This window comes from Sceloporus occidentalis, unplaced genomic scaffold (genome assembly GCF_023333645.1).
Source record: "Sceloporus occidentalis isolate IW3139 unplaced genomic scaffold, rSceOcc1.0.p SCAF_112, whole genome shotgun sequence".
NCBI classification, from domain to species: Eukaryota; Metazoa; Chordata; class Lepidosauria; order Squamata; family Phrynosomatidae; genus Sceloporus; species Sceloporus occidentalis.
Window position 1 is genome coordinate 906,438 of NW_028317092.1, and position 21,572 is coordinate 928,009.

At 42.0% G+C, this 21,572-nt stretch overlaps 1 protein-coding gene across 1 annotated transcript in view; it reads right to left on the minus strand.

The window, feature by feature from the left end:
• LOC149282561 (dedicator of cytokinesis protein 2-like) overlaps positions 1 to 21,280 on the minus strand; it is a 291,513-nt gene extending 270,233 nt beyond the window's left edge. Inside the window, exons 1-5 of the mRNA XM_089498058.1 lie at positions 21,223 to 21,280; positions 20,322 to 20,405; positions 9,902 to 9,942; positions 3,009 to 3,064; positions 2,380 to 2,476 (exon numbers count right to left, since the gene is read on the minus strand). Of these exons, the coding sequence (XP_089354184.1) occupies positions 2,380 to 2,476; positions 3,009 to 3,064; positions 9,902 to 9,942; positions 20,322 to 20,405; positions 21,223 to 21,280 (336 nt within the window). The remainder of the gene's footprint in view (positions 1 to 2,379; positions 2,477 to 3,008; positions 3,065 to 9,901; positions 9,943 to 20,321; positions 20,406 to 21,222) is intronic.
• Between the last annotated feature and the right edge of the window lie 292 nt (positions 21,281 to 21,572).

A 21,572-nucleotide genomic window follows, 5' to 3' on the forward strand; every position in this document is an offset into this window, starting at 1 on the left:
GACCAAACTCAATTTCAGTTGCTTGACCATGCATTGAAACATTCAGAAAGCACTTTGTATATTCATGCATGTGGATTTGTATGAGTTGCAGGAAAAGACATGCGAGTTTTAAATACATTTATAAAGGGTGTCCCCCCAGAGACCCTGTTAACCAGTGCAGTTATATCTGTAAGCGAAAATGATTGATCATGTACAGTATTAGTACATTTGTGAACATTTAAAAAGTGCAAACTCATCAAAAATGTTATAGTACGCTAAGCAAAACTATTTAGCATGCTAATAATTATCCTCATGGGTCCATAAATATTAAAACAACCTTTAACTGGTGTTCTTTAAAAAAGTTCACAGTTTATAATCTAACAAATTAATTATGAAAATAAGAATCCTGAAGTTCCCAGGAGTTATATGGGTTGCTATAATGACCCAGTTGCCATCAGAATGGCAAGACCTCCCTTAATCTGTATGAATGATTAATCATTGTTGCGGTCAAATTTGTGCATTTGTGATTTTAAACCTATATATATATGTGGGTATATATGTGTATATATGGATTTAAGTATTTAACACAAAGTCAGTCAGTATGTGGTTCTGCCAAAACCACTGGGGCTGAGCGTAGCGCAAAAGGTATATGCCATATATTTACATTTTCATATTTATTCCTGAAACAATATAATCACAATCTTCAAGCAGCCAATAGTGGCGCAAAAAAATGGAGGGGTTTCTTCTAATGGTAAGTGATCTTATCTTTTTAATAAGTGCATATTAAAGTACAAACAGAGCTGGGTGGGTCCCATTTTTCACATTTCACACAGATAATTGGCTTTGCTCAGTGAGAAAAAGACTATTTCATCCACCCTACATTTAACCCACAGGGGTGATTTAAGCCTGGGACGCCTGTGTTAACTGGACCAGCAGTTAACCCATTAGTCACAGGGAAAACTGCCGTTTCCAATCCCCAGCTTACATAGAAGCCATCTTTCACTCTGCCACTATATATAATGTATATACTGTAGATATTGTAATTTTCTATATTGTAATATAATGTGATATCAATTACACTATATAACCAAACGTATACTGACACATGACCTTCACACCGATATAAGCTTGTTGGACATCCCAATCCAAAACCATGGGCAATACTATGCAATGGAAAAGCATTGCACAAGATTTTCGAGTGCTTGTGTAGGAATTTGTCCCTATTTAGCCAAAAAGAGTATTTGTGAGGTCAGGCACTGGACAAGAAAGGCCTGTACAATCGGCAATCCAATTCATCCCAAAGGTGGTCAGTCAGGTTAAGGTCAGGGATTTGTGCAGCCCACTTGAATTTCTCCATACCAATCATGTCTTTATTGACCTCCCTTTGCAAACTTGTGCAGACATCCTGGAACAGGAAAGGGCCTTTCCCAAACTGGTGCCACAAGGTTAGAAGCATACTACTGTCTAAAATGTCTTTTTATGATGTAGACCATTATCCCTCTTCCACCAAACTTTACAGTAGACACTTTGCATTCCAGTAGGTAGCATTCCTCTGGCATCTGCCAAACCAGATTCATCAGATCCATCAGAATTCCAAATAGTGAAGTTTGATCATCACTCCAGAGAACACAATTGCACAGCTCCAGAGTCTAGTGTGCTTTCCACCACTTTGATATTGTGCATAGTGATCTTCAGCTTGTGTTCAGCTGCTCAGCCATGGAAACCTATTTCTTTGAAGCACAGTGAGTAATGCTACAGAGGACAAGCGATTTTTACTCGCTATGCGCTTTAGCACTTCCTGTGGACCAGGGCAGATCTAACAGGGCAGATAGTTCACAAACTGACTTGTGGCAAATGTGGCATCCTATGACAGTGTCTCGTTTAATTCATTGAGCTGTTAGTGATTGAGCAGTATTCTACTGCCAATGTTTGTCTATGGAGATGGCATGAATATGTGCTTGATTTTATACACCTGAACCCAATAAGCTGGAGAGGTGTCCACAAATTTGTGTTATATAGTCTACGTGGTTACTCAAATTTGTGACACTCAAGACTGCATTTAAAATAAATTTAATGTAAGAAATACAGACAAAGCACACATTGTTCCAATGCTAAACTTCACTATTCTATACCACACAGTATTCAACTTTATGATACCCTTTAACATACAATAATACTAACATTTACAAGAATGTTATTTTTTATATTTTCTACATAAGTTCACTGCCCTTATGTATGCACAGAAAAAAGCTGAGGTACAGGAAGATCAGTGCAATACTATCTCAGCTCTACTGTGCTGGACAAAAAAACATGTACACCCTTTGATACAGCTGATATATAGTGCAACTGCTATAATGCCAATAGCATTATTGTAAATCGTGGTCTATAGATGTTTCTTACCGTATATAACTGCTTCCAAATATTGCCCCATTCCCGTAACGTAGTTGTAACTTCTTGCACCAATGGGATTTCAGCAGGCACTATATTTTCTGTGTTCCTTAACCATAACATAGTAATACAGAGTACACATATTAGCTTCTGAACATTAACTGTTTTAGAGGACTTTCCTTCTGTAACACTTTCTTTCTGTTTGCAGAACTATAACATTACTTGGTTTTCCTGGAATATTTAGTCCCTAAACATACTGGCCATTACAATCCCTATGTTTTCGCAGACACAAGAATACACCAACATCTAGGTATTCCTTGCTAAAATTAACTTTTATCCCCTTTCTCACATCCAAGAAAATGTGTATAAGATTATATAATGCATTACTAGAATACATCACACACTGCATCAAATGTATTATATTAAACTGATTATAAATAAAAATGCAAAGAACAAATAATACAGATAATAATAAAAACAGAATGCATACTAGAATAAGATCTCCCTTACAACATTGTTTAGCGTATAAGCTAAACAACTGGTAAAATGTTGGATAGCAACATGAAGTTTATAATAACACATCAGACAAAACACGACTAAATGTATAAATGATAGAATGTATATAAAAGTATAAATAATACCTTTTCTTTTGAATTGTAACTTCTTTGATGTGTATAAAGGATTTCGGAAATATTCCCTGAAATAAATAAATTATACAGCATGGTAAGTGATTCTGTGTGTGTGAGTGATCCAGCTAGACAACCTTCTATAACCTGCAATCGAAATTGCATCTATGTGGCGCTTAGGGTGACCGCAATGCTGAAGTCTAGTTATGAGTGTTTTCTTATTACTATACCATGGTAAAAAAAAAAATCAAGAAATATATAATTTGTAATTTTAAAGGATAGAGCAGGGCCACATGCTCCACTTAATTCAACTTTTTATGTCCAGCTGCCCCATTAGCCCACAGCACCAGCTGAGGGCCTAGGAGATGAAAGTATTACTCAAATTTCACCAAGAACCATTTAACTAGCCCTGACTTTTTCTTGCAAAATTCCATTAATAAATAAATTAACTTATGAAAATGCCTGGGAACTGACTTTGAAACTCTAACCCTTTAATAGTTCATTAAAAAGATTTTATTGTGTTATGGTATATATTTATGGTATGATGGGGGTTATCCTGCGGTTAATCCTCTGCAGTGTGTGGCAGTATATAGTGAACCTACTTCAAGCCAATTTAGAAATGCATAAAATCTCTGAAATGTGGGTTTAATAGTAGAAGCACTGGACAGTTTTATGTAGAAATCTGTGTAATATACAATATGTTATCATCTGTTATTGCCAGGATATTGCCAACAATTAAAAACCAAAAATAGTACATATAATGCCAGGTATGATCAGTGCATAATAGAAAATGGCATTTTACAGTCCAAAATATGCAGGTGGCACAGCTATACGAAGGGAGCTTGAAGCTCTTTATCATTCTTATCAGTGCCAGGTTACTGTCACGAAAGTTAACAGCAGACATCTTCTGATGCAGACAGACAGTTTTTAGATTAGGAAATTACTGTTATGGCATTTAATCCTATTATCTTTAGCCAGGAACCGAATTCTGAACCATGTCATAGTTTTGCTTTAGAGCCAGATAATTTTGGAAATACAAGTCTTGCAGATAATGTCTCGTGTAAAATTATTTTTACCAGCATTTCTACAGTATTAATCTCTTAAGAAAGCAAAATGGTCTGCATACATTATCTTCAGCAGTCATGGTAATTTATTTCTGAATATAACACATTTGGAGAGAGATCAACTTGAGCATTCTATACGTGTGACAGCCGTTTGGAACTTTCTAACTAAGAAGACCCTGAGACTCATGAAATATTAAACTATTAAAAGCCCATTGTGAAAATTCTATGTAGTGACCAAAATGTATTAACCAAATGGCTCTAATACCGATCCTCATAGAAACCTTGACTTATCATTATTTAAAAAAAAAAACTTTAACCTGCATTCCAGCAGGGATATCAACCATGACATACCATACTTGCCAACTGTCCCAATTTTGACAGAACAGTCTCGACTTTTGAGGCACTGCCCCGGCAGGTGTGCCAGCATATTTGTCTCTCACCTCTCTTCACTGAGCCACGGAAACTCAGCATAGCTTGTGGCAGGGAAGAGAGTGCATGAGAAAGTGAGAGCCCAAGAGCATGAGAGAGCATGAGTGTAAGTGTGAGAGGTTGAGTGAGAGTGTTAGAGAGCCTTAGTGAGTCTAAGCATGAGTGACAGTGTGAGAGTGTGATTGAGAGAGCATGAATCTGAGTGAGTGAGTGAGAGCATGAGTGAGTGAGTGAGAACGTAAGAGAGCATGAATAAGAGTGAAAGTGAAAGTGAAAAAAGAACAAAATGCAGAGGAAAATGATGATGAAGGGAGCTATGTTGTGCCACCGTTGGCGTATGGCTCAGTAAATAGTGATGGGAGTTATGGTGCACCACCGTCAATTTCTGGCTCAGCATATAGTGATAGGAGTTATGGTGTACCATAATCAGTGCCTGGCTCAGTATAGTTAGCTGTACCACTATCTGTGTCTGACTTGCTATATAATGGTAGGAGTTATACTATACCAGTATACAGGCTCAGTATACAGTATCTCACATTTTTGTAAATAGTTTATTATATCTTTTCATGTGACAACACTGAAGAAATCACACTCTGCTACAATGTAAAGTAGTGAGTCTACAGCCTGTATAACAGTGTAAATTTACTGTTCCCTTAAAAATAACTCAACACACAGCCATTAATGTCTAAACCTTGGCAACAAAAGTGAGTACACCCCTAGGTGGAAATGTCTAAATTGGGCCCAAAGTGTCAATATTTTGTGTGGCGACCATTGTTTTCCAGCACTGCCTTCACCCTCTTGGACATGGCGTTCACAGGTTGCCACTGGAGTCCTCCATGACGACATCAGCTTCTTTAGCAAGGCAGAGGTCGTCTGCATGGTCATAGCAGTGTAGAATTGAAAGTAGTCAGTTTCAGAGGTAAGGTGGAACCAACTCCTTCCGATTCTACACCCTTGTTATCATACATAAGACTGCCAATTGGTGATTTTGCTATCAGTATGTTATGGTTGATATTCCTACTCAATTTGGTGCATAGAATCTTTATAAATTACAGAGACTTTCTTTATCAGTAGCAGGTCTGAGCGCTCTTTATTCCCAGCATGATAGGGTTAATAGGTGGGAGACATCCCTTTCCAGGTCAAAGTAATGAACCTACATGGCAATGTTTAAAAGCCTCAGTTTAAAAATAAATCTCTGGGTAATTTGAACCTGCTGTGATTGTGTTGTTGTGACTGGGAACAGGGTTGGCTGGCCAGTTGAACAGTTAGAATATATTGTTTAGTTAGTCTCCGCAATGGAGTAGGATTTGTTTTCTTTTTATTTTTACTGATCATATTGTGATACAGCATTGTTTGTCTTGAGGAAACCATTAATATAGTATGTTAAACTTTTATGACTGTAATTTGAGTTTCTCGTCAAGAACCTGGCCAACTTGCATATATATATATTTATTGTGACAGGCCTCCCTTTTCCTTGGGATTTTTGTCAAGGATCTTGGCTGTAACCACAGTCTTCTAGGGTAAATGAAGTCCAGGACACATCCAGCTCAGCTTCAATGTTTATTTTAAAGGAATAAACAGCAGCCGTTTATAAGTAGCACAGGATAACAGTCTTTGTTTGAGCACTTGCTTAGTAAAAACAGCTCCAAACATTCACAAGTTATCATCAAAACGGTTTTAAGAGAGAAACCACTCCTCAGTTCATCAGCTCTCCCAGCTGGAATAACACTGGTCTCCCTCTCTGAATCAGGCTCAATCCCTTTAACCTTCTGCCTGCTAATTAATCAGCCACAGGTGAGCTGTTACTTAGTCCACACCTGTGGAGCTCCTGTCCAGAATACAGGCTCTGGACTGGATCAAAACAGCAAGTAGTGCTGTTGGAGCACTGGCCCACCCTGCTCTTCCAGATGCTCCGCCCCAGGGACCCTTACCATGTTTTGCAAACTGCCAGTAGTGCAGTTTGTAAACAAACAACATATTTCCCTGGGACATATTTTAACCCCTTAATGACAATTGCCGGTCCTGGCACGGCACGGAAAAGCATGTGCTTTACGACAATTGACGTGCCAGGACCGGCACGTCTTTAAACGGGTGCAGAAAGCGATCGGCACGAAGGGGCCATCTCTGGCCCCTCCACGGGGCGTCAACATCCGCCATACTTTGTATGGCGGCGGACGCCCGTTTTAAAAGCGTTTAGGAGGCGATCGACGATCGCCTCCTAAACTTAAATGGTGTCGCTGGAATGCCTCGATCAGGAGGCATCCAGCGACACCAAACACTAACCTTTTGATGGGCTGTGACCGCTCCGGAGAGCGGTCACAGCCGCAGCTGCCGGCAATCTTCGCCATCAAGGAAGATGGCCGCCGTCCTGTAACAGGAACCACAAATTTTAAAAGTTCGCTAGATGGTCCAGACCATCTAGAGAACTTTGGCTCCACTTGCAGGTTGAATACAGGTACTGCATTCACCATGCAAGTCAATGGAGCCCAGCTTTCTAATCACAGTGTGATTAGTAAAAATAAATTAAAAAATAAAATAAAATTAATAATAATTAGAAAAAAATAGTAAAAAACAGTAAAATGTAAAAATCATTTCCCACTGATGTCACTATCAGGGGAACCTCCAAGTTGAAAAAAAATGTTAAATTTTTTTTTTAAAAAAAAAAATAAAAAAAAAAATATATATATATAAAAAATATATTTTTGTGAGCAAGTCCTAAAATTAGCATATCAGCTTAAAACAATTCTCGCATGGAAAAAGTTAAAATACTGGCATATTAAATGCCCGTGGGGTGTCTACTTTTAAAAAATGTATGATTTGATGGGGTAAATTGAATGGGCCAGGTTCAACAACGTCCCAATTAACACGGGGGGAAGGATGGCCACACATCTAATTTCCAATTAGAAAAATGCACACGTACCAAATGTGGCCTTTTAGTTCCCCCAAAAAATGACACACCCATGCATGTGGGGTATCACTGCACTCAGGAGATGTTGCTGAACACATTATGGGGTGTCGTGTGACAGCGGCATATACCAGGAGCTGTAAATTCATACATAAAGTAGGTGTGTGTGGGAAAAATACACACACAAAAATATTACTGCAAACTTTGAAAAAATGCTGGTGGTAAAATATGTGCATGCAAAGAGTTAAAATACCAGCATTTAAAATACCCTGTGGTGTCTAGTTTTGAAAAATATATGGTTTTGTTGGGCACACTGAAATGGCCTGGCTCAAAGATGTACCAAATAGGGCATGGGCAGTGGATCCCAAATGCCAAAGTTCAACATTGAAAAAAGCGCATGCCCCAAATGTGGCCCTTTTGCCCCAAAACAGCCAGGCAAAATCATTCATGTGAGGTATCGCTGTACTCAGGAGATGTTGCTGAACACATATTGGGGTGTTTTGTGATAGTGACATATACGAGAACATTTTAATTCATACCTGAATTAAAATGTGTGTGGAAAACCAAATGCAAAAAAATGACTACCACAAAGTTTGACAAAGACTGGTGGTAGATATGGTGCATGGAAAGAGTTAAAATACTAGCATTTGGAATACCCTGGGCTGTCTAGTTTTCAAAAATATATGACTTGATGGGGTAAATTGCATTGGCCGGGTTCAAAGATACCCGAAATGGCACATGGGGGGAAGAATTACCAGATTTGGAAAAAATGGCTTTGAAATAGCAAAACGCTACCTGTACTTATTGCCCCATAATGGGTAGAAAAAAGCAAAAAAACATAAAAACATTGGGTATTTCTAAACTCAGGACAAATAGTAGAATCTATTTAGCAGGTTTTTTCATTACCTTTTATAGATGAGTAAAAGATTTTTCAACTAAAAGTTAGAAACAGTCATTTTTTTCTAAATTTTTCACCATATTTTATAATTTTTTTAATAGTAAATAATATGATACAATCAAAACAATGTCATCTAAAGAAAGCCCTTCTTGTCCTGAAAAAAACAATATCTAATGTGTGTGGGTTCAGTAAACGGGAAAGAAGAAAATTACAGCTAAACACAAGCAGCGCAGAAATGTTAAAAAGGCCATTGTCACAAAGGGTACAAAAAGTAAAATCAGTCTTTGTCTCGAAGGGGTTAAAGTAGGCTACTATTGACCAAGGCTGGTCTAATATATCTGCCATCTATCACTATACCACACCTTTTGTCACAATATATATATATATACACAGATACTGTTAAGAGCAAATGCACTATTAGAATGTAAAACAGCAGCTCCTGAAAATATAACGTAGCATTATTTTATAGCGAAATCTCACATTATTTTTTTGACGTCCAGAGGCCTGAATGCAGATGTAGCAATCAAGTGGAAGGAGCACTGATAAAGATTGATAATTAAAAAAATAATAATTACTTATATTTGCCAGTATGTATTTATAAAAATGTACATGATACAGACATACTGGAACAGACAGAAAACAGACAGACATGTATGAGCGAACATTTGTCACAAATGTTATATGCAAACCTGAGAACTTCTGGGCTCTGCCTAACCGGAGACTACCCTTGCGGGACGCGGCCATGACTTCCCACTGACATCAGTGGGCGGTTGCCGTTGACATCTGGGTTGTTCCCGCGGATGTCAGTGGGCATTCCCGCCGACATTGCAGGAAACACCACCATTTAAGGGGGAAATGGGCTGGGAGTGAGACGTGTCAAGACCCCGCTCCTGTGGCCCAGAGGATTCGGGTGCTGACCCCGGGAACAGGAGAAGCGGTGCTTCTCTCTGAGTACTCCAGGCCAAACCCGAAAAGTTCCCAGGTATGGTTATATATATGAGAATTATGCAAACAGAACAATTTAGAATAGACGATGTTTGACCAATTCTTGGATTAAGTTACATAAATTTAGCTTTAGAAATGTGCATACTATACTGGATACCAGAAACATTCAAAGTAATTTCTATTATGTTGTAATGGTGACCCAAGATAAGAGTAACGGCAGATTTTTTTTTTAGCAATGATACATATGCATTCTCCAGATCTGCATGCAGGAAAATTAATGATTTGGAATGAAATACAATTTTGGAGCTAACTCAATTCACCTTCTATATATTTATCACTACTGCTATTACTTTTTATAGCGGATAAAGGGAATTGGTCACCGAATATGTTTTCTTATTTTTTATGTTTAATTTTGGAATCATATTAATATTCTTTGTCCTCTAATGTAATATGAGTCATACAAAATCAATTATTGACTTGAAAAATGTGTTATGACATTGTCAATATATAATGTTATATATATAAAGAATATATAATGTTTTTGTGAAGGTAACCGTATAATTATACCTAACAAGCAGTTATTTATAACTGATTAACACAGAAAATTTTAGTATTCATTCAGAAGAATCCCTGTAAATAGAAAAATAGTTCAAAAATAGAATCTTACCCAATTTGTCCTCTGTTTTACCAGATATCCTCTGTACCAATCTAAAAACAATTAAAAAGAACAGTGTGTTCATATCGTAACACATTTACTTACAAAATAGTTATATATGTTACCTTCATGTAAATTCATACTACTGCACAATATACCATATTGGCGCGATTATAGGCTGCACCTGATTATAGGTCGTACCCTTAAAGTTTGGTGCTATTTTAAAGAAAATTTTATTTTTAAAGAAAAAATACACAAGTGGACTGGTAAAACAGTATTTTATCTAATGAACAGGAATACATATATTTTAACATTTTTGGTATCTGTATCTGTATTATACAGTTAGTCAGCATATGTTATATACAAATAGAAATTTGGAAAACCAATAGCCATTTTAAGGTCCCCCCTTAATTCATAATGCAACTTACTTATAGATATGCCTTTCTGCCCCCCAGATATGCCACTCTGCGCCACTGTTATGCTTTATGCCCCCAGATATGCCACTCTGCCCCCCCCCCAGATATGACAATCTACTCCACAAGTGTTGATTATATAAAGACAGCAGACGTTTGACAGTTTTCAGAATAAAATCCCAACTATAAAAAGAGGTGTAATTCAGGCCCCTGGCATAGCTGAATGGACAGGGAGCATGTATGAGTGTGGGTGAGTGCTATGTGATTGGTGTATGTAAATTGGGGGGTGGGGGGTCCCTGAGGGGATAAAAGGTGACCTTTCTGTGACCCGGGTCATTTCCACTTTTTGAGACTGCCAGCAATCACTTACTGATTGTCCTGTGCTTGCTTGACGGCCTAGGAGATGGATCTCGACTCCATGTTTGCTGCTCTTAGGGCTGCTGCGGACAAGGACAGTGGCATTATGCTCACCTTTGTCCCCAGGCTGCGGTGCCTGGTGGGCCTGCTGAGCCTGCTTTGGTCCGCCGGTGAGTTTAAGCCCTGTGGCGTTAGGGACGGCTCATTATCAGAGCAGGAGCCCCGATCATGGGCCACGGCCATCCCAGGAGGTGGCTGCTCAGCCTTCTCCTGCGCGTTCCTCTCCCTTGTCGGTTCCAACAGGATAGCAACGGAGCGGGAGGTCGTGTGGGTTTGGCAAGACATCCGGGCAGGCTGTGAGGGCCGTGGAGGCACTGGAATGTGGGAAGTGGTGGGTAGCCAGGACACTGCCCGCCCGAAGAGGATGGTGGCATTGTTGGTGTCCAGGTCGGGGGGCTGCGGTGCCGCAGCCCTGTAGCGGGTCGGTGTCTGGGGAGGCGGCTCCCCTGCAGGGTGCGTGGGTCGATTCATTGGAAGCCCCAGAACCGGTTGCCGAGGTAGCGCGAGGTAGCGATATACTGAGGGCTCTGATAAGGAGAAGGATAGGGAGAGGTATAGGAATAGGTGGATTCCCAAAACTTTTGGGAATTGGATTAAGGCTTTTTCTATTCTGGCGAGCGTGATTGGTAAGAAGAACCCAGAGAAATGTTCGGCACTTTTTGCTAGGAATGCGTGTCGGACGTACGGGGGCTTAGGTTGGGTGCGGTATGACGAGCAGTTCCGCTAGCGATTGGCGGTGCGGCCCTCCATTGAGTGGGATCAGGTGGATAATGGCTTGTGGATGTCCATCATGACTCGTCCTGCTACACATCAGGGGGGTTTTCGTCCTTTCTTGTCCTTTTGTCGGGCAGTGACTGCCGGGTGTTGCTACCAGTATAACGACGGGCAGTGTAAGTGGGGTGTCTCGTGCCGCTTTAAGCACAAATGTTCCGGCTGCGGTGGGTCCCATCCTGTTGCCAAATGTTTCCGGCGAGGGAAAGGGGCGGACCGTGGTCACGTGGGGACAAAAAGGTGACAACCCCAGTGGATGTCACCACGATGCAGCCACGGCTAAACAGGTATAGGAATCGCAAGGCTGTGTGGATTTAGTTGGAGGGTTTTACGGAAGGCTTTTGGAACCCCTTTGTTGAAGGTCCGCCGTTGGTGGGGGTTAAAAATTTGGGTTCGGTTTTGGAGTTTCCTAGTGCGGTTAGGGAGAAGTTGGCGAAGGAGGTGGCTTTTGGCAACATGGTTGGTCTGTTTTACGCCAATCTTATGGCCGATTTGCAGGTTTCTCCCTTTGGGTAGTCCCTGAGAAGAAACCAGGCAAGCAGTAGCGTACCTAGCGGGGGGCGGGGGGGGGCGGTCCGCACCGGGTGCCGCTCATCAGGGGGGTGCCAACTTGCCGGCACCCGGCACCCCTCCAGAGACGGACAGTAATGTCCGCCGCTGGAGGAGCAGGCTCGCAAGAGAGCGGTATCGGAGGTCTTTAACAGACCTCCGACTCCCTTGAGTGATTTTAAGCGGGTTCCCTTGAACCGGCTTAAAATCACTCAAGGGAGCCGGAGGTCTGTTAAAGACCTCCGATACTGCTCCCTTGCGATCCGCGCGGCAACTGCTGCTGTGCGCCGGGGTTTGTTGTCAGATCCCGGCGGCACTGAAGCCGCGCCCACAGTGCCCTCTGACCCGGAAGAAGAAGAGGAAGACTGCTGTAAGAAGAAGAGACTGCTGTAAGAAAAGAGGTAGAAAAGAAGGTAGGAAATCATTCAGTAAGACTGAGTGACAGTGAGAGTGGATTGGTATGTGTGGAATCTGTGGATTGGTATGTGTGGAATCTGTGGATTGGTGTGGATTGGTATGTGTGGAATCTGTGGATTGGTATGTGTGGAATCTGTGGATTGGTATATGTGTGGATTGTTATGTGTGGAATCTGTGGATTGTTATGTGTGGAATCTGTGGATTGATATATGTGTGGATTGGTATGTGTGGATTGATATGTGTGGAATCTGTGGATTGGTATGTGTGGATTGGTATATGTGTGGAATCTGTGGATTGGTATATGTGTGGAATCTGTGGATTGGTATATGTGTGGATTGGTATATGTGTGGAATGTGTCGATTGGTATATGTGTGGAATGTGTCGATTGGTATATGTGTGGAATGTGTGGATTGGTATATGTGTGGATTGGTATATGTGTGGATTGGTATATGTGTGGATTAGTATATGTGTGGAATCTGTGGATTGGTATGTGTGGATTGGCATGTGTGGAATCTGTGGATTGGTATGTGTGGATTGGTATGTGTGGATTGGTATGTGTGGTATGTGTGGATTGGTATGTGTGGAATCTGTGGATTGGTATGTGTGGATTGGTATGTGTGGAATCTGTGGATTGGTATGTGTGGATTGGTATGTGTGGAATCTGTGGATTGGTATGTGTGGATTGGTATACGTGTGGATTGGTATATGTGTGGATTAGTATATGTGTGGATTGGTAAATGTGTGAGAGTGATGGGTGTTATGCTGAATGTAAGTGTGTAAGAGTGATGGGTGTTATGCTGAATGTTAGTGTGTGAGAGTGATGGGTGTTATGCTGTACCATTTCCAATGTCTTTTTTATTATAATTATGCTCTAAAGTACATCATAACTCCCATCACTCTATACTGTTCCATACAGTGGCAGAGCTGGGAGACAGAGGCCTTGCACCCCCACCGCAGGACTCCTGAAAGGTAAGTGAACTTCAAAGGGGGCAGAGGGTAGATAGTTAGGAGGGGGTAGATAGGGAGAAGGGAGTGAGACGGGGGGATAGGGGGTAGATAGGGAGAAGGGAGTGAGAAGGGGTAGATAGGGCAGAAGGGGGTGATAATGGGTAGGTAGGGAGAAAGGAGTGTAGCAAGAATATTGAAATAAAGAGTCAGAATGAGAGAGCGAAAATCAATGGATTAATGTGTGGATGAATTGTGTGAATGAGTGAGAGAATTAATGAATTTGTGAGAATGCATCAATAAATATGTGTAAATAATTTGTGTGAAAGAATAAATGATTGTGTGAATGAAAGTGAATTAGTGAGTGACTGTAAAAGTGTTTGTGTTAATCATAGGTGTATAGTTGATTTGTCAAAAAGGCAAAGATGGTATAAGCAGGGTGTTTATGGGACAAAAATGGCACAGGCAGGGTGTTTATGGGACAAAGATGGCACAGGTAGTGTGTTTATGGGACAAAGATGGCGTACACTCGGCTGTTTGGGAACAATGCTGACTCATGCTGGGCTGTTTGGGGGCAAAGATGGCACGTCCTATGTGTGTGTAAGTTGGGTGCTGGTCAGGTTCTATGTGGGCAATGTGGACACTGTTTTTTTTTGGAGGGTTATTAAAGAAAGCACTATTAATTTATTTTATTTATTAAATTTATTTTTTCAGATTTCTTGTTGTTTACAGTTGACATACAGTTTAATAATTGGTGCAATAAATATTCTTAACATAATTTTGTAGATGTCTTTACATGGGGTGCCACTTACAGGATCCGCCCCGGGTGCCAAATATTCTAGGTACGCCCCTGCAGGCAAGTACAGGTTAATTCACCATTTATCTTACCCGCGGGGGGTTCGGTTAATGATGACATTGCGCCAGAATTGTGTAAGGTTTCTTATCCTCGACACCGCTGGCGTCGGATAAGACTGAGGGTCCTTCGACGTGCCTAAGTTTCTTGGGCATCGAGATTGATTCCTTGGCTGTGGAGTGTAGGTTGCCAGCGGATAAGTTGTCTGACCTGAAGGTGGCTAGGATGCGGGGCCCTCGGAAAGTTCAGCTTTGTCAGCTGCAGTCATTGCTGGGGAAGCTTAATTTTGCGTGCATGGTGCTGCCCATGGGTAGGGTTTTTAGTAGAAGCCTGGCGGGAGCGACGACCAGGGTTCGAAAACCTCGGCATTGTATCCGTATCACTCTGCCCTTGTGGGACAATTTGGTGGTGTGGGGGACTTTTTGGGATTCCTACAACAGAAGGGCCTATTGGCAGGCCCCTAAGGTTTCCAATGCTCAGTTGCATTTGTATACAGATGCAGGTTTGTGGCTATCCTGGGCATGCACTGGTGTGCCGAGCAATGTCCTGAATCTTGGAAGGTGGCGGAGCTCACTAGAAATTTGGCATTTCTCGAGCTGTTTCCCATAGGTGGCGGTGGTGGTCTGGGGGTTGTTTCTGAAGGACAATATGGTTATCTTTCACTGCGGTGGTTCGTAAGTTGGTTTTGCATTGTCTGGGTTTGAATGTGACCTGTAGGGCAATGCATGTTCCAGGTGTCAAGAATGTCAGGGCTGATGCTCTATCTCGCTTTCAGTGGGCGGAGTTTGGAGCTACCTCATGCGGACATAACAGGGACCCCGTGTCCGGCGGAACTGTGGGCTCTTGGGTTGGACGAGTGATGCAGTGGATTTGTAACTCGGTTTCCAGGGACACATGGGGGCGGTATGGTAAGGCGTGGGACTAGTGGGCGGTGTTTGAGCGGGAGAGTGGTGGTGTGTCTCCTTCTTCGGCATCTGCGCGGTTGTCGGGCCTTAGTTTTTTGTTTAAATTGTTAAGGGTTCCAGACTGCACTAAGGAGTTTGCGGTCTGGCAGGCGTTGAAGGGGTGGAGGAAGGGTAAAGGGTCGATTGGCCATAGGAGGCCCGTAACGGTGGAGCGGTTGTTTGCAGTGTTGGGCTTGGTTTGCACTTTTGAGTTTGAGGTTTGTCTGTTTCGCTTGGCGTTTTCATTAGCGTTTTTTGGGGCCATCCATATTGGGGAGTTGGTTAGCCCTAGTAAGCGGGTCCCAGGATTTCTACGTTTGTTTCGGAGATTGGCGGAATGGCGGTGCGGCATAGAGTTTTTGAAAAGGACACGGGCAATCTTTTTTCATAGTGATGGGGTTTATTTGAATGAGGTAGGGCTGGACCTGTTTAACTTGGCTTTGCAGGAAGCGGTGGAACAGGCCATGGCTTTGGAGTGTGGGGGCCCTGGTGTTGGTGTGTCCTTGCTGGTAAAAGAGTGGTTGTAAGTTACGGTTATTGTGCTGGTGAAGGAAGGGAAGTTGGGCTCAATCCTCTCCTGACCTCTGGTATGGTGTGGTCAATGACCTTGGACGTGCCCACCAAGCTTAAGGTCGGCTGGTGGTTATCATGATTGGCAGCGGAGGGAGCTGTCAGTATTGTTGGACGAGGGGGGAGGTGAGTTCCATCTTATTGTGTGGTTAGAAGGAGCCTGCAAGGACTGCACTGGGTTAGGAGAGTTCTGTATTATTTAGAATGTGCTTTGTTTTTTTTGGATGTATATTTGTTTATATGTGTTATTTATTGTTTATATAATGTGTGGTTGTTTATAAAGGTTGTAAATAAAGGTTTTATGCTAACACAGTACATATTTATGTTTTATGTTAATAAAGCTGTGGCCTATTTAATCCATATTGTTGTGGTGTGTCCTTTATTGGTGGGTTTCAGGTTTCTAGGAAAAGGGGGTAATGGTTTGTTTCTGGGGTTAGCATGGTCCCCACTACCTTCATACATGAATTTCACATTGACAATATGGGAAAGACTTACCATATAATCAGACCTACTGTGTTAATTTGGATGAAAACAAAAATGAATGTAACTACTTCCTTCTTTAAATAAGTATTACTTTTTTACTCAGATGTTTGCAGAGATTACAGATATTAAACACAAGCACATCTATACTCCCTATCATAGCAACCAGTGTATGCATCCACAGTTGCTGAGCAGTCTGTTATTATTGTGTTTCCTTTTGACCTATGTCAACTTACTACTTTTAAGATTTATAGGTTTAATATAATCGGTATATTATTGGCTATATATATTTTTGTGCATGTTATAGTTTTCTCAATATCTTTTGATCTATAGAAAACCAATTTGCTTTTATCATTTTTTAACTACAAAATGGCAATTGAATTCCTCGTTGTTGTACTCAAGTCTCTCATGGGAAGTTTTCTTACTGGCTTTATTTGACCTTAAGAAAGTCACTTCGATTGAGCTATGCATTATACAGGGCCAGTTTAGTACTTCTTGTAGAGAAATTTACCAGGGATTATGCTGTAAAAAATGCATTATTAATTCAGTTTATTGAAGCCACAACTTTCCTGTCAACTCCTACTTTACCAAATAAACCTGAATTTGAGGTGTATTGACATAACATTTCATCCTCAGTTGACTTCTCCTGCATGAATGTATAATGCAGATGACATTCAAAGAACCTCTTCTCATTTATTTCAGAGGGTCTGAATTAGGCTGTATCACTAAATGAAGCTTCCTGGGGTTGGATTTTTCTAATGCATACATACCTGATGACTTTTAGCTTGGAAATACCTTTGTGTACATTTTGCTACTGTCTTGCTGACAACTAGACTTGGGCACCAGGGGGCTCTTCGTGTTCGTCTTCGTGCTCGTCTTCGGCAAAAAAAACAACTTCGTATTCCGCGAATATTCGCCTGGTCCTGTCTTCTCTTCGGGCGAATATTCGCGGACACTCTTCGTGCTCGGGTTTTCTTCGTTTTCCCCGGTTAAGGGGTTAAAACGGGGTTAAAGCCGCTCTGGCGCCAGGAGTTTAAATGTCCGTATGAGCAACTCTATTGGTCGTCAGCAGGGGGCTCGTCTGCCATTGGTTGATGGCAGACGAGCCCCCTGCGGGCGACCAATAGGGTCGCTCGTACAGACTGTTATACTCCAGGTGCCGTAATTGTTCGGCAGATCCCGCTGGTCTCCCTGTTCTATCATTTATTAACTGATAGAACAGGGAGACCAGTGGGATCTGCCGGGTAAGTTGCAGCATTGGGATTTTAAAAGTCTGTACGAGCGACTCTGTTGGTCGCTCGTACAGACTTTTAGGCTCCTGGTGCTGTAACTTACCCGGCACATCCCACTGGTCTCCCTGTTCTATCAGTTAAATGTCCGTACGAGCGACCAATAGAGTCGCTCGTACGGACATTTAACTGATAGAACAGGGAGACCAGTGGGATGTGCCGGGTAAGTTACAGCATTGGGGTTTTAAAAGTCTGCACAAGCGACTCTGTTGGTCGCTCGTGCAGACTTTTAAAACCCCAATGCTGCAACTTACCCGGCACATCCCACTGGTCTCCCTCCCTGTTCAATTAATTAAATGTCCGTACGAGCGAACAATAAAGTCGCTCGTACGGACATTTAACTCTGTACAGGGAGGGAGATGAGTGGCATCGGCAGGGTAAGTTGCAGCATTGGGGTTTTAAAACCCCAATGCTGCAACTTGCCCTGCCGATGCCACTGGTCTTTAACTAATTGAACAGGGAGGGAGACCGATGCCACTGGTCTCCCTCCCTGTTCAATTAGTTAGTCTGTGCCGGGTTAAATGTCCGTACGAGCGACCAATAAAGTCGCTCGTACGGACATTTAACTCTGTACGGGAGGGAGACCAGTGGCATCGGCAGGGTAAGTTGCAGCATTGGGGTTTTAAAACCCCAATGCTGCAACTTGCCCTGCCGATGCCACTGGTCTTTAACTAATTGAACAGGGAGGGAGACCGATGCCACTGGTCTCCCTCCCTGTTCAATTAGTTAGTCCGTGCCGGGTTAAATGTCCGTACGAGCGACCAATAAAGTCGCTCGTACGGACATTTAACTCTGTACAGGGAGGGAGATGAGTGGCATCGGCAGGGTAAGTTGCAGCATTGGGGTTTTAAAACCCCAATGCTGCAACTTGCCCTGCCGATGCCACTGGTCTTTAACTAATTGAACAGGGAGGGAGACCGATGCCACTGGTCTCCCTCCCTGTTCAATTAGTTAGTCTGTGCCGGGTTAAATGTCCGTACGAGCGACCAATAAAGTCGCTCGTACGGACATTTAACTAATTGAACAGGAAGGGAGACCAGTGGCATCGGCACTGCCGATGCCACTGGTCTCCCTCCCTGTTCAATTAGTTAGGGGTTAACTTTTTTTTAAAGGGTTAAGGGGCCGTGCAAGTGAGCCTATTGTTCGCTAGCACGGCCCTTTAACCTATGGATTTCCGCTCCCGTTAACCCCTTCGATGCTGTGTTAGATAACGCAGCATCGAAGGGGTTAACGGGAGCGGAAATCCATAGGTTCGCTGTCAGGGGCTACAAAGACCCTGCGAGTGAGCCTATTGGTCACCTGCAGGGTCTTTCTCTGGCATCAACCAATTGGTTGATGCCAGAGGAGGTCCCTGTAGGCGACCAATAGGCTCATTCGCACTGCCCTGTAGCGTGACGGCGAACCTGCGGATTTCCACTTCCGGGAACTGCCGCGATGCCGCGAAGCCAAGAAGCCAAGACAAGGTAAGATGAAGGGGGGGAATGGTAGACGAAGACGAAGACAATCACGAAGATCTTCGTGGTGTGTGTCTTCGTCTTCGCCTACGTTTTACCGCCGCCGTCTTCTCTTCGGCGTGTCTTCGGAACGAACACGAAACCGCACTCTTCGTGTTCGTTTCCATGTTCGCCCGAAGACGAATGCACAAGTCTACTGACAACATGTGAAGGTGTCATTGCATAGTGGTTCCTCTAAAATAAAAAGTATTGTACCCTTTGTTACCCTTGGCTAGGCAGTATTTTTTACTGCTTAACCCATGCAAAGAGATGGGCATATGCACTCCACTCTGGAGTAGTTGAGGTACCCTTCCACAGTACAGGTAGTGTACAGAAAGCATCTTGCATGCTTGTTTAGATACCTTAATATCTTACAAAGAAATTAACCTGACAAAAATATTTTTTAAAGACTTGGATAAACTTGTAGAACGCTTGAGAAGACCATCCAAGCAGCATAACTTCCAAAAGGTACCGCATATACTGTCCTAGAGTGTCATAAAAGAGTGTACAGAGTCTAGACACTGTAATTGCAATGTCAAAATATAACATGAATATGCTCTGGAGTGCACTCCCCATACAAAATATTATGTAGGAAGTATTCCATAGTCATCAAAAATCTCTAAAATTGGAAACCAGCGCCTGAGTAACTGGAAAGCCTAATGGGGTTAGGATTTGTGCCTATGTATGCTCATCCTTGACATGCTAATGCTCAATCCGTACACAAATACACAGATGTTCACATCAAATACTATGAGCACACACACTAATACACACAAACACTGTTACACCACATGCTGACACATGCTCATGCCTACAACAGAAACTGCCATCACATACTAACACATATTTGTGCCAATACCACACACTAACATACACACAAAGACTCTAAAGGCATATGTGAAAAAAAACAATAATGCTAAAGTCAGACACACACTCTAACACCATACACTTACACATACTCCTTTCTCCCTCTCCCATTATCTATGCAGCTAACACACTTCCATGCCTGCCCCGCCTCTCCTTCTTACCTTGGAGATGACAATTGCTTATGCTGTCCTACTACAGCAGGGTTATGAAACAACCCTGCTGGGCACCTCAATTACCACCTAACCAACCAGGTACCCTTGCAAGGAACCTGGTGGTCTAACAATGGTTGGTTATGAAAGTTTTTTTAACCTATGTGAAAAAAAAACTATTAAATACCTAACAATTCCATACCAATATACTTAACAAAATGTATCGATGTTCAATTTTCACATATGTAAAACATGTATAAAATTTTTACTTTTACCTTCACAAGACTCCAATATATGAACCACATCACCGATCTGAAGAGAAATCTGAGGTAAACTTTTGCTCTTAAAATTACAAATTGCTGAAAAAGAAAAATAATAAAACATAATGTAAGGATAACAGCACTTTAGATAATATGGGCCATAACATTCAACCAATGTTTAATGTTTCAGAAAATATTAGCAAGAATGTTAAGATGGGCCAACACTGCCATCTTATGGTTACTAATTATATTACTGCATTGGAATCATTACGCAGCATTGTAAGGAATTTCAGATAATTTCATATTTAACTGGCTAATTATCACAATAGCGAAAACAAATCGGAGCATGTTTGGACCAGACATATACCCTGAAAAGCATGAAGCCAGTGTTTTCTAAAATATGCCATGGCACCTATCAATCATCTATTATAATTTTGTATTGTTAAATAGCAATTATAAACATAAAAAAACATGTGAGACTAGCCCTGCGATCAGACCCAATTCTGTTGCACAGATTACAGATGCTTAAGCTTCACCCATTGAGACTACACCCCTGCTGCAGCCACAGTAACTGAATCACAATTATAAAATGTGGTTTCCCTAGGCCAGGGGTTGCACCTGATCCAGTTACATCCCTTTCTACTCTATGCCCGGTTTAGGCTGTCTGGCACTGCCCCCTTTGTGAAGCCTTTCCCCTAGGAGAGGGAGTGCTCCAGGTTACCTATCCTGGAAAGTCCCCAGGTATGCTTGGGACCTAAATCTCTAAAGAGTAGGGGCATGCAGTTGGGATAATAAGGTAATATTTGTGAACAGTGTGAGTTTGTCATGTCTACCGATGTTGTAAATGTTGTAAAATGCATGTCTATAAGCACTGTGAGTTTTTGTGTGAGTGCATGTTCGTTTGTGAGTGTTTTACGTTCTTTACATTCATCACCCCTAACTGCCCTCTTCGTTCCTCTCATCTCTTCTACCATCATTACCTCTTCCTACTCTCATATTCAGGATTTTACCCGTGCTGCACCCCTCTTGTGGAATTCCCTTCCTTGTCATGTCAGACTTTCTCCCTCATAAGTGACTTTCAAAAGCTCTCTGAAGACCCCCTTTTCAAGAAGCATTGAACCTTCCTTCCTAACACCCTCAGCCTTCAACCTAATCAAGCTATCTAAACGATCAACAACTGCAATAGAACATCTGGACCCTATCATCCCAATCCAAGCAGTCCTCTCCTACTGTTTCACTTCCCCTCAACCAGGTTGTTATTGTTTG